The sequence below is a fragment of the Anser brachyrhynchus genome (assembly GCF_964034855.1).
Source record: "Anser brachyrhynchus genome assembly, chromosome: 8".
Lineage (NCBI taxonomy): Eukaryota > Metazoa > Chordata > Aves > Anseriformes > Anatidae > Anser > Anser brachyrhynchus.
Window position 1 is genome coordinate 383,779 of NC_137702.1, and position 15,298 is coordinate 399,076.

A 15,298-nucleotide genomic window follows, 5' to 3' on the forward strand; every position below is an offset into this window, starting at 1 on the left:
TAAGACCTCACAAGCTCTCACTGACTGTAACTAGCAGTCTGCATTGAACATTAATTTTTTCATCAGGCTTTTTGATACTGCAGGAGACCGTAGCTCTGCACTGGTTAAACACTGCAAGATGCTAAGAAGTGTATTGTGCAAAAACTCACCATTTTTGTCAATCGGTGGGTACTGGAAGTTTCTTCTCATGTCATCCAAAGAAAGACCCTGAGAAAGGTGTTGCCCAGTGCTGCAAATTAGACAGGAGGTATCAGTTTACATAAGATATATATATATATAGTATATATACATACCCATATAGATATATATATATCCATATATATATCCATAGTAGATGGAGGCTTCGTTAGCTGGGTTGTTTCTGCTGTGGAATGGAGTTGCATGCTGTGCAGTACTGCATAGGACACGAAGCTGTCGGCAGATAAAACAGGGGACAGCCCAAGAAAAACAGTCCAGCTGGGGAAAAAAAAAATAGGGCCCATTCTCTCTGAAAATGCCTATGCTTACAAAAAAGAAATCCTAAGAAACCATTGTCATTAGAAAGTGAATTCATTAATCATCTCAGGGTGTTGTATAATTGAAAAACTACTAAAGCTGTGGAAGCCATTCCCTTTGCATTGAATGCTGTGCCTCTAGATGAGCCTTCCTGGGTGCTATTTATAGATTTGAATGTTGTTAGTTTGTATGGCAGAGCATTTGATAAAAGCATACAACTTTAAATAACTGGTGGGGTTACAGAAGAGCTCATTTAGTTGTGCTAACAAGCCTCAGTGCTGTATTGAGAACACTGAATTACAGGACAAGAGGGACACTTTCAAGTGTCCCTTTTCTCTCTCTTGTATCTACGCTGTAACCTAAATACACCAATTTCTTATTCCTTTTGTACGCATCTATTACACCTAACAGCAAAATCTGGTCCTTTATAGACAATAAAAGGCTAGTTCACATTCTTTCCAGCTTGACCTCAGTCCCCACCTCCATGTCCTGCCAAGGCAATGTACATCAAAGCAAAGAAATTCAGCTGGTACCTTATGTTGCCAGATAAACACTTTAGGTGTGATTTATATTTTTATATGGAAGTTTTCAGCATCTGTCTGCAGGTGTTTGCCATCTGCCTCTCTGTCAGAGCCCCCAAAACTGAAATGATTGATTTACCATGCTCCTCTACTCCAGCTCCTCATTTTAGCTGACTGTATGTCTGACTTTCCACATCCCTGTTACCAGGAATGAATCACAAGGGCAGGGCTTGCTCTGCTATTAATATTTCTGACTGCTAAGTGGTGCTAAAGGGTAAAGTTTAGACTAAGCGCACAGCTCTTCTGGCAGAGATAAAGAGACCATTTCATTTTCATAGTACTCTCAGTCCCCATGGGACAGAGACAGGAGACTGCTAAATTTGCCCTCAAAGCCAGGTCTCCTGAGTGGTAGGGTAGACTGCCTCAGATATTAACTTTAATGTTGTGGTTGTATAGAGAACCCATATGTTGCTTTGCCTTGAAAATGTTGGGAGTTCTTATCCTTCTATGGGCATAAACTGAATGAAATGCAAATTTTAAGATGTGCCCCAGTAGGAACAGCTACAGCAGTGCTCTGTGAGGCAGAGATCCCTTCCTCTTCCTAAAGGAAAAGGGACTTTGCATTTGTATTTCTTGCCATGGTACCTTCTGGGACAGCCTGGTTTCTGCCTGTCTCCTTTTTAGCCTGGAAGCTTTCACCTGCAGAATGACAGCACCTGGTGGTGCTTGCTCTTCTCAGTGCAACACCATTAGCCAGTGTTAATTAAATCATTCATTTGATCATATCATGATTTGTGGTCAAGATGAAAAAAACTGAAAACTAAAATCCAGAATTGAGAAACACAGTATTAAAAAATGACACCTGTTCAATTACTTCGCTTTTCTATTGCAGCCATTCTCTGAGATCACCAGACTCTCCTCATGTTTTATCTTCACCTCAGGCACTTACGGTCAGACAGCTGGGTGTTCTTCCTGCCCGTACAAATGCCTCTCAGTAAATAAATTCCACTAATATGAAGAATCTAATAGGGCTGATGGCATGTCAGAGAATGGTTTTCAGACTCTTGGTCAGACACAAGCTATACACTCCATAAAAGGGCCATGTAAGTATAAATGTAATAGTAAGCAATTTTCCTCACACACACTCATGGCATTTCAGTGGGTTCTTTCTTCCCAAATTTGCTTATTTCTAGGATTTTCAACTGGATTTTGTCAAATATGCCTTATTCCTCCTCATCAGAAGGACGTCTACCTAATATTTTGGCAGAAATAACAAGCCATGCTTGTGCTAGGAGTGAGCAGGTACACCTAGCACATTTCTTCAGGGCTTAGGTTTCTGCTGAGAGAGCTGAGCTAAGAGGATAACTAGCAGGTCCTGCCATCCTATTTTGATGCAGCAGACTAGCACTGCCTTCTCTATTTGTCAAACAATATTAGAAGTTTTACTGCCTCCGGTATAACAAACTCCTTCTTCAAACACAAAAGCTCCTGTAGGACTCAGCTCCCCTAAATGGAAATTACTTCACAGAAGTAACTGTATGAGCAGTTCTCCAAAGCATGGCCAGTGCTCACAGTATGAAGAAGGTTTGTAAGGCTCTGCAATAGCACCAGGTGTTGCTTCCAACCACAACATTTGGTTATACAGTGCTGCCCATGGTCTAGCCTGTTGTTTACCATCTGGCTACTGATGCCACACACTGGAATATATATATATATATATATATTTTTTTTTTTCCCAAAGAAAATTGTGTCTTTTAGCTTTTCTTTGGTGAAAATTTCCACATTTAAAATACACTGTGGTATAATCACTGGCCTTCCCATACCATGAGGGGACATCCTTCTAATGACCACCTGTCTCTGTCCCCTTGGATAGGCAGTCATCAATCTTTGGTTGCATGTGATAAAGTAGTGGTACTGTGTGTAGAGTCCATACAGGGAAGCTTGCAATTTTCTACTAATTTGATGTTATCCATTGTGAAAAATGCAAATGCTTAGCAGTTGTCGTGACAGCAGGACAGCTTCCTCAGCGTTCAGATAACCCAGACCACCACGTTAGAGCAGCTACAGGAGAAGACAAGACTGCAAAAGTGCTTTCCCAGGCTGGCCCTGGCAGCGGATCAGCTGTGTACTGCATACCCCAGGGTGTGTTTCTACTGCCTGCTTCCCATGCAGCCAGACCTGGTAGCGAGGGACAATCCCTGCCACAGAGAACTCCCATCTGAGCCAAGTGAGCCATACAGCCCTGGGAAGGATTCTCTCTGTTTCAGAGTAAGAGCCCTCCTGAGCATGCAATGGGTGGAACATACCTCTGTGACCAAACAGCATAAGCTCTTGCATTTAAAGCATACTCCAACTCAAAACGACTACGTAATGCTGCAACATGACTACGGCCAGGACCTCCACGTGCAACGAGACAGTCCGAAGACGAGGAAGGAGACAGAGAACCACTGCTGTTGCTAGAGGCTGGAGACATTAACTGGAATTAAAAAAAAAAAAAAAAAAGGACAAAAGGCACTGTTATTACATTACATTCATACGTATCTTTCCTCAGCTCTTTCTTTCTCACAAGTTGTGTCCCATATTTCCTTAACGTTTGGCTGAAAAAAAAAAAAATGCCTTCTGGCTTTGAACAGCTGAGGAGGACAACTGGATGCTGCCTGCCAACAAAGTGGTCGGTTCATCATTGCCTGCAGTTTTTCAAGCTGGGATTGGATGACTTTCAAGAAGATAAACTTTAGCCCAGAGGCAAGTTACTTGGCTTGTGAGCATTCACTGTGCAGCTGGGAGGCATTGCTGCTTCCCTAGTGGGAGCCATCGTGTGAGACTTTCCCACCTGTGCCAGAAAGGTGGCAGTGCTGCCTGATCAGAGTGGTCCTGTCTGAGTGTCTCAGGACAGGAGTTCGGACTGATGGGACAATGTTAATACAGGGCTAGCACATTAATATGTGTGTATATACAAATGCATGTATGCAGCAACAGGGCCATAGACTTGCTGGCACAAAAAGTTCCTGTCATGCCTGGTTTCAGAGATATTTAAAAGGAGAAGAAATGATTTGCTGAGCAAGAAGAAGAGCAGGAATTAGAGGGAAGTGGAGAGTTTTCCCCAGAAACAAGGCTTTGCCCTGGACACAGTGGAACTTAAGTCTAACTCCAAAGCTAAATACAGTTTTGTGTGTGTGTGTGTGTTTGCGTGTGTGTGTGTGAACTCTTGATCCAGATTTCTTCCTGCATGCACTGCTGCCTGTGTATCATAGAAGTCAGGTGTCCCACGAGATGGCACTGTTTCTTGTGATATAGTGCTTCACAATGTTTTGCACTTAAAAGCTTCCACCTACGTGTAGAGCAACCAGCTGTAGTCAGAACATGAAGAAATGCAGTAGATTATAGGTGTCTTTTCTGATCCTTAAGCTCAAGAGCAGTGATACATTTTAAAAGGAAGGATTTTTATTTTTTTTAAACTCTTAAATACGTACACATGCGCACAGAAAATATAATTTTAGGAACTGCAACCCTGATTGAAGTTTAGTTGCTGTTTGACCACTTATTTTACACCAGGCTGAATGCTGATACACCCATTTATGTCATAGCCACAGGGCAGAGCAGGAATTTGCCTTTGCATTCATCCTTCTTATGTTTTGTGTTTTTACCTTTCTTCCATGGGTCTAGTTTGTCTTTTCTTCTTCTTAAACCAAGCAGACTTGGGTTTGATGAATGGGAGGAAAAAACCTGCCAAGGACTAATGTGAACCACACCTCCACCCCACTGGTCGCGCTCTGTCATCAGTGTTCCTCTCTCTGAGTAGTTGCTGACACTCACAGCAATATCTGGTGCCCACTGCCTCCTTCTGACACCCATGAAAACCATTACTGATAATGTGTCTTAAAAATGCAATGTGTTGTTTTGCAACAGGATGAAGCAGCTCAAGCACTTTCAGTGCACTTTCAGACTCAAAAGCCACCATTCTCCTCAGCACCTGCTGCTTCCCTTATTTGTATTCCTTATGACACTGCATACACACAGATATACCACAGCAGAAATAAGGTCCTTACCTCAATATTACACAGACATTCTTCTAATTTTGCGACCACTTCTGAAAATTCTGGTCTTCCCTGTGCATACAATAGAAAAAGCAGAGCTGCGTTAAAAATAGAAGGGACATCTTCTATGATTAAAAAGACTAACAGATATATGATGAATCATAAATCCCCTCCATTTCCTTTTCTTTGATTTTCATTGCATTGCTGTCAGTCTGCTTGGGAATCTGATGGGAACTGCAGGTTTAGTACGAAGCTATGAAACTAAGAGTCGTGTGCTTAACGTTAACTGCATTATTCTATTTTTTTGTAACAATTAGACTTGAACTAATAATGATTAGGTCATAAGATTTCAGTAATATAATGAAATATTGGTGTTCTTTCTGTCACATGATGCCAACTGTTGCAATGAGATATTCCAGATGATAAAAAAACAAACAAACAAACAAACAAAACCAACAAGGAGGAACTACTTTGGAAAGATACTGTGATCTCATAGAAATCTCAGGCTTCAGTAAGTTGCTTCAATAAGTTATTCACTGCTGTAAGTTATTCACTTCAGTAAGTTATTCACTGCTGTGAATAACTTGTGCCTAGCAAAATGTTCCCATGCGAATAACTTCCCTACAAACATGGTATCCTTCACAGGGTCAAGGAGTTCTCAGAGTTGCCTCTTCTTTGGCTGGTGCAAGGCTGATTAGAAGAAAGGAGATCTTGTGTGATGACTGGACAGGAACTTGATTGTGAGGTGATTTCAGTGGCTCCCTTTATATAGGATTTTGTTATAAAAGTGGTATGTGACCACATACCTAAGTCCCCTCTCTTGCAATATTAGAGTATCACTGAGCTCTAGTCTACAAAGTATTTAAGAAATACTTCATTTATTGCATGTGACAAGCTCTACCACCTTCAACAGAACTTGATCAAAAGCCCATCAGAGACTATGGAAGAACTGACCAGTGCCTTTAAAATAAGAGTTTTACTTACTAAACCTAAAGCACTGTTTATTTGAACTGAGCCACAGATTCTATGGCAAATACTTTGATTCTCATTAAATCTTACAAGTTAAAATATCTAATGGAAAATGCTTGTTAAGAGCCAGTCTAATTTTCTTTTCTAGTCATCCATTTGCCTTTGTAAACAACTATTTTCAGGAGTGTGCAGAAAGCAGATGTTCAAGTACTTGATAAATGTGACATGATACATAGGAACTAACTTTCAGTTGGGATGAACCTTGAATGAAATTAAATACAATTAAAAGGATAAGTCTTCAAATCTGGAGGCATTTCACAGATGTTCAGCAAAATTCATCTAGATAGACATCATTTTATTGCCTAAGTTTTTGTTTTGTTTTGTTTTTTAAACTAAGCTAACCTAGGAGAATTCTGTGAACACCCATTGAGCCCCAAAGTTCAACCATTTTCCCCTAACAAATGACCCCTCTTTTAAATAAATACAGAGGCAAATAATATGTTTATGCACCTACAGTGAAATTCTGCAAAATGGATATTTATATGGTGATGTTTTTTACCATTTAGGTATTTCACTCATTCTACTTGTTATGGTGGTTCACTAATAGCATACGGTTCCTCTTCTTGTGTGTTATGCTCAGAAGCTATCAATGTGTCAACGATTATTATACATGCTAGATACATACATGGTATGCACTGCACTACATACCATGGTATGTATACCATGTACAGTGCAGTATGTGCAGTGAATTTATAGCAGTATTCTAGATTTGTATTCACTGTTTTAGGATAGTCTTTTGACTGTACAGCAAACCTTTCAAATGCTGACTAGAAGGTGATAACACTGTAATGTTCTTTGTCCTATGGCTGTCCTGAAACTTTTCTGAGGCCTTCAGAAGTAATCCAAAATCTTTGTTACTGAGAGTAAAGTAATTTTATGTAGCAAAACACCTTTTAAAAAAGCTCATTTGGGTAAGTTTTTGCCCACATTTTGTGCAAAATTCAAGTTATCCTCTGGCTGATTGAGCTATCAATTGCCTTATAATTCTGCCATGCAGCTCTATAACATTACTAAGATTAAATGATGTTCAAGTGATACTGATGAGCAGCAAAGTGCATTAAAATTCTGAAAGGATGTTTTCTTTTTATTTGGGGCTAAATGAGCTGTGGAAATGCTAACAAGATACAGTGACTCTATTCATTACATACTGCTTGCTTAAGTCAACAATTTACTATGACATCTTATTAATAACTCTAAACAGAATGTGAGTTACTTGCTGATGGTTATTAGCAGATGCTTTATAGTTACATGGAAAAAACAAACAAACTGCCCCCCTCACCCTCCACTCCATCCTAACATTAGCTCATAAAAGGGGAAGACAAGACCATATTCAAGTATCCAGGAAACTAACAAAAATGAAGTAAAATAGCTATGAAATAAGCTAACTATGCCATGCACAGAAAACACATTTTATCTGCAATTCTCAAAATGAAATATTAGGTAAGTATCCAGTCAGGAATACAGTAAGGGGGCAAAACTCTCTGAAGGCAATTGGTAGCCCAAAGTTACACAAACCTCCCTCTTCCACTGTCTTGGTACAGCTCTCAAGTACCAGAATAAGGATAGGTTTAGGAACACAAAAACCTGTCTTTCTAAGCTAAGCTAACTAAAAATGGTACTTAAGGGCAAAAATACAGGACTCTGCTTCCAGTGTGAAGTTCAAAGTCAGAGTATCTGGTTCAATAATATGAAGCAGCATATGCAACAAGGCTTCTGTAACACCAGAAAATTATAGAAGTTCTAAAATCCCTTCCCATTCATCCATATTGAAACTCTCATTTTGTTAAATGAAGTCCTTGAATGCCAGCATAGTACCAGCAAACCAAACATACGAAAAAAAATATTTCCAAACCCAAAGCCCATTCGTCCAATGTGTCTCCTAATGTAGCTATCCTACTTCATGGAACATTTTCTAAACAAACTGAATTTCTAGTCTCTGGAGCATTTTTCTTGGCTTTTCAGACAGTTGAGGGCAATATGCAAAAATGTGTGTGTGATTGCTGCAGCTATGTATGCAAAGATGGTATTATAGACACAGGGTCACTTGCCTGGCTGATACACAGAAGCACAGAAAGGACCTACAGGATGTACCCATCTCTGTAATCCTCTGTGAGAAAAACTTCATGGAGATGACACTCATCTGACTGCTTGACATTCTCTATCACCAAACAACACTGTCAAAGCCCAGATGTTATAAACAAAACCCATTATTCTGGTGATCTACACATGCCAGAACAATAACACTGTCAGTAAGACAACACTGATTGGTCTGAGCCAGCACAGGTGCCCACACACTCTCGTCGTTGCAGCTGAATTGTCATGTGCAAATACACAGGTCTGTGTATAATCCATCCAGTCAGAAAATACAGGCGGGATGTGGCATCAGAAGCGTTCTAGTTATCAATCTGCTTTGGAAGATTTCATGCTCAAAATAAGGACAGAGATCTAAAGACTGTTTAGTAAAGGGTCACTGCTGTCTGTCTGTCATCTATTTGGATGGTCTCAAGCACCATTAAATCCTGCTGTGGCACTAAAGGCTACTAGTTTGAACTAGTTAGTTCGTGTTATCTTTAGTGCAGAAATAACAATAGTTTGCAAAACCCAACATAAAACAGTATTTCTTTAACCACTGTTGTATATTCTCAGAAGGGAATACTCATGCATTTTATTTTCTTTAATGCCGTTGCTATTGAGTTAATTGGGTAATCAGCCAAACTTCCCCACTTATTAAAAAACTATCTTAATTGTAATATATGAGAGAAGTGCCATAGTAACAACTTTACCACAATAACTACGTTATATCAGACTCTTATCCTGCAGAAACTGCTGGGCTACTAGAGAGAGTAATTACAGCAAATGCAACACATATTTTTTGAAATTCAGAGTACAGTTGCTTTCTGTTATAAAGAAGAGTTTAATAATTGTAACTTATTTCAGAGGTTTGTGTCTATCAGCATTAATCAGAATCCCATCTGAAAATTGCCAGTGTTATCAATAGGGGAAAAAAGTGTTCGTCATGTTTACTATTTTAAGCCTCTGAAAATTGAATTCCATATCATATAGGGAGCAAATTGAAATAATAGTAAGACCCATAAGGGGTTTAGAAAGCTGGAATAGGAGAGACCGATTTTAGGATTAGCAGTGGTATAGTTTATGAGAATGAAACAGTCTGGCAGAACAGTGCATGAGAAAAGCGTCTCAGAACACTAAAAATGATAATAATAAGCAATGTAGTAATTTTGAAACATAATGGAACAGATGGCTTTCAATTTTTAAAATGAATATGGCACGTTATGGTGTAGCAAAATAAATAAATCTAATATTTGGATGCACAAAAATCCAAGATGCTTCTGATAACAAGCTTCTGATATCAAGCACTTTGAAGTGGAAGACTGGAGGAGGGCTGTGTCCCTGCAGTTCAACCCAGGTAAGACAGATTATGGCAGTGAGTTGGGAAATGCAGCTGGACAGGCTTATGGAACTTTCTCTGTGCTTTGACAGAGAGATTGCAATACACAGCATGAAGAGTGCAAACCACTGGTATGAATTCCTGCTGCTCAGCCAAGGGCTGTGGTGAACAGCATTTTCTTCATCTGCACTTGGCAAAGAAGAGTGTTTGTGAACTTCATCACAACTCTCCCTCTCCCCCTTCTCCCCTTTCCCTTTGCCATGCTTCAGTGTCCTCTCCATGGGAATACTGCTACGATTGCTTGGAGCAATCATAAAAAAACAGTGTTTTTTAACTAAAAAAAAAACGACACTTTTTTTTTTCTTTTTCATTTGATCATTGTTTGCCAACTGTTCTGTTACTAAATATTATGTTTTTAGCTATATATACAGCTTTGATTAAAGGTATAATCGGAAACAGAAATCAAAAGCCAGAATATTTCTACAGCTTGCAAATCATGTTCCTGTTTCTCTTTTATAGCAACTCCTGTAAGAACAAAAGCCTTCAGCATCCCTTGTGGGAGTTTTGCCTCAAAAGAAGCCTTGAGCTTGCCTGATTTTGTCAACCTAATGCTTCTAAATAAGCAGCAACACAATCATGGATGTTAAAGAGTCTTGGTAATGGGAAGAATCAGACAGCAAACATCTGGTTCTGTCAGAGCCAAGCAGTACAACACAGAATACAAGCAAGAAAAAGATAAAACAGGAAATGTTAACTGACCAGAACAGCAATTGATGCTTGTGACCTGAAACATACAGCATCAATTTAATTTAATGTAAAAATTCACATTTACAATGCTGGAACTCACATCTGTTCTCTTTAATGTACAAGGTGCAGTGCTTAAAACATCACTGTGCTTGTCTTACTAATGTTTGCTTGATGGAAAATACTATTTATTTATTTATTTACCAGCATCCGTTAAATTCTATCTTAAATTCACATAGCTTACTAAGATTCCTGGTCTTCTTCCATCATAAAGGACACATACCCATTCCATTCCTAAGGTGGCAGGGACTGGTATTTGGCCCTCTCTCCAGGACAAGTGCTCTTCCATTCGCAGCCTGGTAGACTGCTTTTAAGATTACTAGCTGGAGATCTCATAACCAGTCACCACACGCTCTCCAAACAATTAGCTAGAGATGCTACTTGGAACCCAGAGTTTTGCATATAAGAAGTTCTGAGCAGATCCAAAACATTCTTAGTTCAACTTCAAAACCCAAGGTTCTGAAAACGCATGGCTAAAATATCACCTTACTAGGACTGGTCTCTAGGCCCAGGCAATGCATCTTCATTAGCCTTACTATGCTCTGTTTGAGAGAAGAAAAACAGAATCTAGAGTTTATCTTAATAGCAACTTAAGAAAAAGAACACAAAAGAGTGAGAAATTTTGTGTGTTATGAGCTGAAAGCAACTGCCATGAAGAAAGTAGCCCTAGAAACAAGAATTCCCATAACTTCTGTCTGTGTGTCCTATCTCCAGCTGTTCCTAGAAGTGATCCTACAGTGATGTGCCAGAAAGGCCAGGGAGGGGACTTCTGGCTGTATTCGGGTCCTGCTGTCTTCCGTACAACTCTTCTGCTGGTATCTTTTCAGTGTATCAGGGAAAAAACCTCAGGGCATGGTAGAAAAACATAAGCTTACACAATTCCACAGTAACTTGGTTCCTCTTTTTGATGATTCAAATTTCACTTTTGATGTGGAGAAAAGTCAGTAATTCATAGAAAAAGTCTACAGAAGTCTGAGAGCAGAAAATACTTTTCCACTCGGTATGAGTCACAATCAAACTTTTATATTTACTCAAAATTTAATTGAACGTCTAAATAATCGTTTGCTTTCCTCCTCAATTCACCAACTATTCTGTATTTCTGTATTTCTCAGCATTTCACCATTATCTGTCCCAGATAATCTGCAGTGGCACTTTTCACGGTTACGGGTACTTTTGGGGAAGCCCTGTGAAGTCAGACAAATGGCTGGCCTAAGCGTCCGTACCTCTTGTCCTGCTGCCTCTCCAGCTGTGTGGAGCCGGGGCACTCACCTCAGGGCAGGCGTTCCAGCCTCTCATCAGTAGGGCAGAGATGGGCTTGGGGATGGAGTACCCGATGGGCGGGCGAATGTGGTGGTATGCCATGTCTGCTGCCGCCGCTGCTGCAAGGGAACAGCCCAACAGAGACATGTGAGCATCCAGGTGTTACAGGTGTTCCTAGGGAAGACACAGACTATCTGCTACTGCCATACACCCCAGGTACAAAAGTCCATAGCCACCACACCTGTGGATAAAAACTTGTGGCTTAAAGAGGCTTTCAAATCCATACCATTTTTAAAGATAGCTAAGACCATCCATGGTCCTGAATGGAAAGACAATCTAGTTCAGGTTCATCCCTAAAAAAAAAATGAGTTAACCTTTTTTTTGTTGTTGTTTTTTTGTTTGTTTGTTTTTAATAAATTATTCTCCTAATTATTAAGACAGGATAATGTGTAATCCAGTTGCAGATAAATTGGTAACAACTCAGATATCTTAAAATAACCTGTGGTTAGTTCTATTACATTCTATTACTAAAATTAATTCAAAGTGTTTCTTTAGTAAAAGTCTAGTGCATATCATTTTATAAGCTGTAGCCCCTACAGACCAACATAAAATTGCCAAAATATTTTCCCAATTGTGATAACACATTTACTGAATCCAAACACATGGCTAGTCCCTTGCATTCTTTTTAAGCAAAATGTATTCAAGAATCTGTTCTTCTCAAATATGAGTCAAAAAGGTTTTGGGTGGTGCCCAAAATTCTGAACTTAGTTATGCTTTTCAACTCTCCTGTGTAATAGCCTTAAACCTCTGAATATTTTCTGTTTTTGACTGGCTGTTTCATCTATCATTCTTCTGGGTCAGAGTAACTATAAGCCAATATAAAAACATTTATTCATTTTCATCAGGTAAAGAACTGATGAACAGGTATTTTATTCAGTATATAGTACACATTAACAGAATTGGATATCGTACTAGGTTCAGTAAGGCAGATGGAATTGCTTTTGATGTGATAATACATCCATTTCAATGGGTGAGATTTTTTTAGCATGATATTTTATAATCATGTGTTACTTTCAACACTTAATTATGACAATGAACTTCAGAAGAATGGCTTCCTGGACCTCTAAGCCTGCACAAAGGTAACAATAAAAAAAGAAAAAAAAAAAGTCATTGATGCATAATTAGAGCGACAGTGTTTTACAGATACGAGACTTTCTTCCTAAAAACTGTCCTGTTATTTCTTACCTTGAAATACATACTTTGATAAAAATATGGGATTTGTTTTTAACTGAATAGACATTATGTAAACATATGTCGTAAATGTAGGAGTTTTATACATATTAAAAATGATACAGCACCTTCAAAGTTGCTTTTTACAGAATATGCATCCATACAATATTACAAACATTTATATTCTGCTTGGGCACAAACACTTGTATGAAGAGAAACTCACCTTTTTAAAGGTCAGAATGCTGCCATTGGCCATGCTTTCTCCAAACATCAAAAAAATCTGCCTGAAAGCCATCTGACAAATGTTGCACATCTGTTCCCCCAGCAACTGTATTCGTTGTACCCAAAACCACTTAAAACAAACAAAAAAATCTCCCAATTTCCACAAGTTTTTCAGTTGCTGGAGTAAAATACATCATTGGGGTTCTTCCAGGCCATCTCCTGTGTGGAGGGAGCTGCATAACAGCATGGTCACAAATCGACCCCATGCCATAGGAGGACAAACTGGAAAGGCTGGTGTTGATGTTACGGGAGGTCAAAAACCTCTAATATAGAATGATAAAAAATAAGTAGTATATGGCATTATAGTGGGGTAGTTCTATGCCTTTCACTGAGTTTTAGCACTTAACAATAATTTTTAGTAAAATGTCAATTAATATCTTGCAGTGTAACTGATCTTTAAACATTAACTCACTGAGCACCTTACCTGGTTTTAGGTGAGCAAAAGGAATTTCACCTGTTAGCAGCTCCCAGAGACACAAAGCATAGCTGAAAACATCAGCTTTTATGGTGTATCTTGTACACTGAGTGAACACTTCAGGGGCCATCCAGCGTAGGTTCTGCATATGAGGAAACATCAGGTATACATTAAGAGAGTTTACTTCCTCATGCATGTCTCTTTTCCTCTAGTTGTATTGTTATTTTTCTTTTCTTTTGTTATTTCCTTGCCTCCATTGCTCAATAAAACAACTGGTAAGTTTGCCAGGAAAAGTTTTCACCATAGCATGCAAAATTCAGGCAGGAAATTATTTCACGATACATAACAGCATTAGTATGATAAATGCTTCAACCCTATAGAGATAGTGATCAAGCTTTAAGGAAGAGATTATTGCTAGAATAAAAACAAAACACTCAACCTTACATAGTCTGAAGACCACAGTATAAGGTCTGAGCTTGCCATCTAATACCAGTTAAATACTACTCTAGCTGTCTAGCTGTGATTCAAAGGGAAAAACTGATGGCCACCGTGTTGGGCTAGTGCCCTCTCTGGGATATTACTGCTCTCTGCAGAAGCACAATTCTGGGGCTGCTTCACAAGCAATCAATCACCCTTCCACTGGAGTGATGAGTGCAGGGTCTCTTTGCCAGCTGTTGGCACCTCACTAACTAACCTTTCTCTCTTTACAAAGCAGCCCTTCTCAGCAAGACATCATCAAACCCTGATCATCAAAGCCTGACAGGGCCCAGGCCTACACCTGCAGTAGGTACTCCACACTGAGTGCACACAGCAACTGGTTGAAAAGATGAGTGCTGAACCCTAGACTTAGCATTCCACAATTAGTCATTATGATGATGGAAAGCCTCATGACCACAGTGTGATATACAGAATGCACTTGGACTAAAACCTGTAATGACAATGCTGTTTTATAAAAGCTGTCTCTCTTAACAATATGCCTGAAATGGAGAAAAGAATTCTGAAAGAAAATAAGTGTCAAATAACTAACTCCTCATTAGAAATAGGGACCACCTGACACCAATGTGTGTATATCAGTGGGGAAGGGTGGATAGAAAAAATTATGCTTTACTAAGGATTTGGGGGGCAACAGAGCCCAAGGAAGAGCCTTATAAAATTGTTTTCTGCTGCAGTTTAAGAAAATATATTTTGTATTCACTAATCTCTGCTAGTAAAGAGGCCTGAATAAAAAAATATAAAAAGAGCTATAACAATATACCATTTCATCTAATCCATCAAAAAATGACATTTCTAATATAATTTTCTCCTAAACTGAGCTTGCCTGTATGTTTTATACAAACTATGTGGCACAAAATAAGAAACAAACCCCAGGTTGTTTTGTCATGTTGTCTTCATCCAGGGATTGCAAAAATCTCGATTCTGAAACACACAGAAAAAAAAAAAGTTTTACTGTCAAGCCACTATAGATACCAGACTTATTATAAATAGTAATAATAATAAAGTCTTGGTAAAAAGTATTTTTTAATAGCACTGGGGTTTTGAAAATCCAGGCAAAATCCAGGCAAATTGTGATGGCTGATATTCAACAAGGGTGTGTAGAGACAATGAGGCATCTCAAACCTGCCTGCCAAATTCAACATTGGTATAAATCTACATAGCTCTGCCGACATTAATAGCAGTTTATAGCAACTGAGGATCCAGCTCAGAATTTGGAACCTCACATTTATTTGTACTGGTCAATATCAATGTATCTAGATTTACAGCAAACAGTAACTGAGCATTGCATTGACATTCAGTACCAAAGAAGCTTGTCAGTCTT

The 15,298-nt window shown here is 39.0% G+C and overlaps 1 protein-coding gene across 2 annotated transcripts in view; it reads right to left on the reverse strand.

The window, feature by feature from the left end:
• The window catches only part of LOC308198929 (serine/threonine-protein kinase TNNI3K), a 73,956-nt gene that overhangs the window by 6,524 nt on the left and 52,134 nt on the right, over positions 1 to 15,298 (reverse strand). For both annotated transcript variants that reach the window (XM_080602194.1, XM_080602193.1), the window contains exons 19-24: positions 14,846 to 14,898; positions 13,492 to 13,624; positions 11,565 to 11,674; positions 5,066 to 5,125; positions 3,323 to 3,492; positions 150 to 229 (exon numbers count right to left, since the gene is read on the reverse strand). In XM_080602194.1, the coding sequence (XP_080458320.1) occupies positions 150 to 229; positions 3,323 to 3,492; positions 5,066 to 5,125; positions 11,565 to 11,674; positions 13,492 to 13,624; positions 14,846 to 14,898 (606 nt within the window). The remainder of the gene's footprint in view (positions 1 to 149; positions 230 to 3,322; positions 3,493 to 5,065; positions 5,126 to 11,564; positions 11,675 to 13,491; positions 13,625 to 14,845; positions 14,899 to 15,298) is intronic.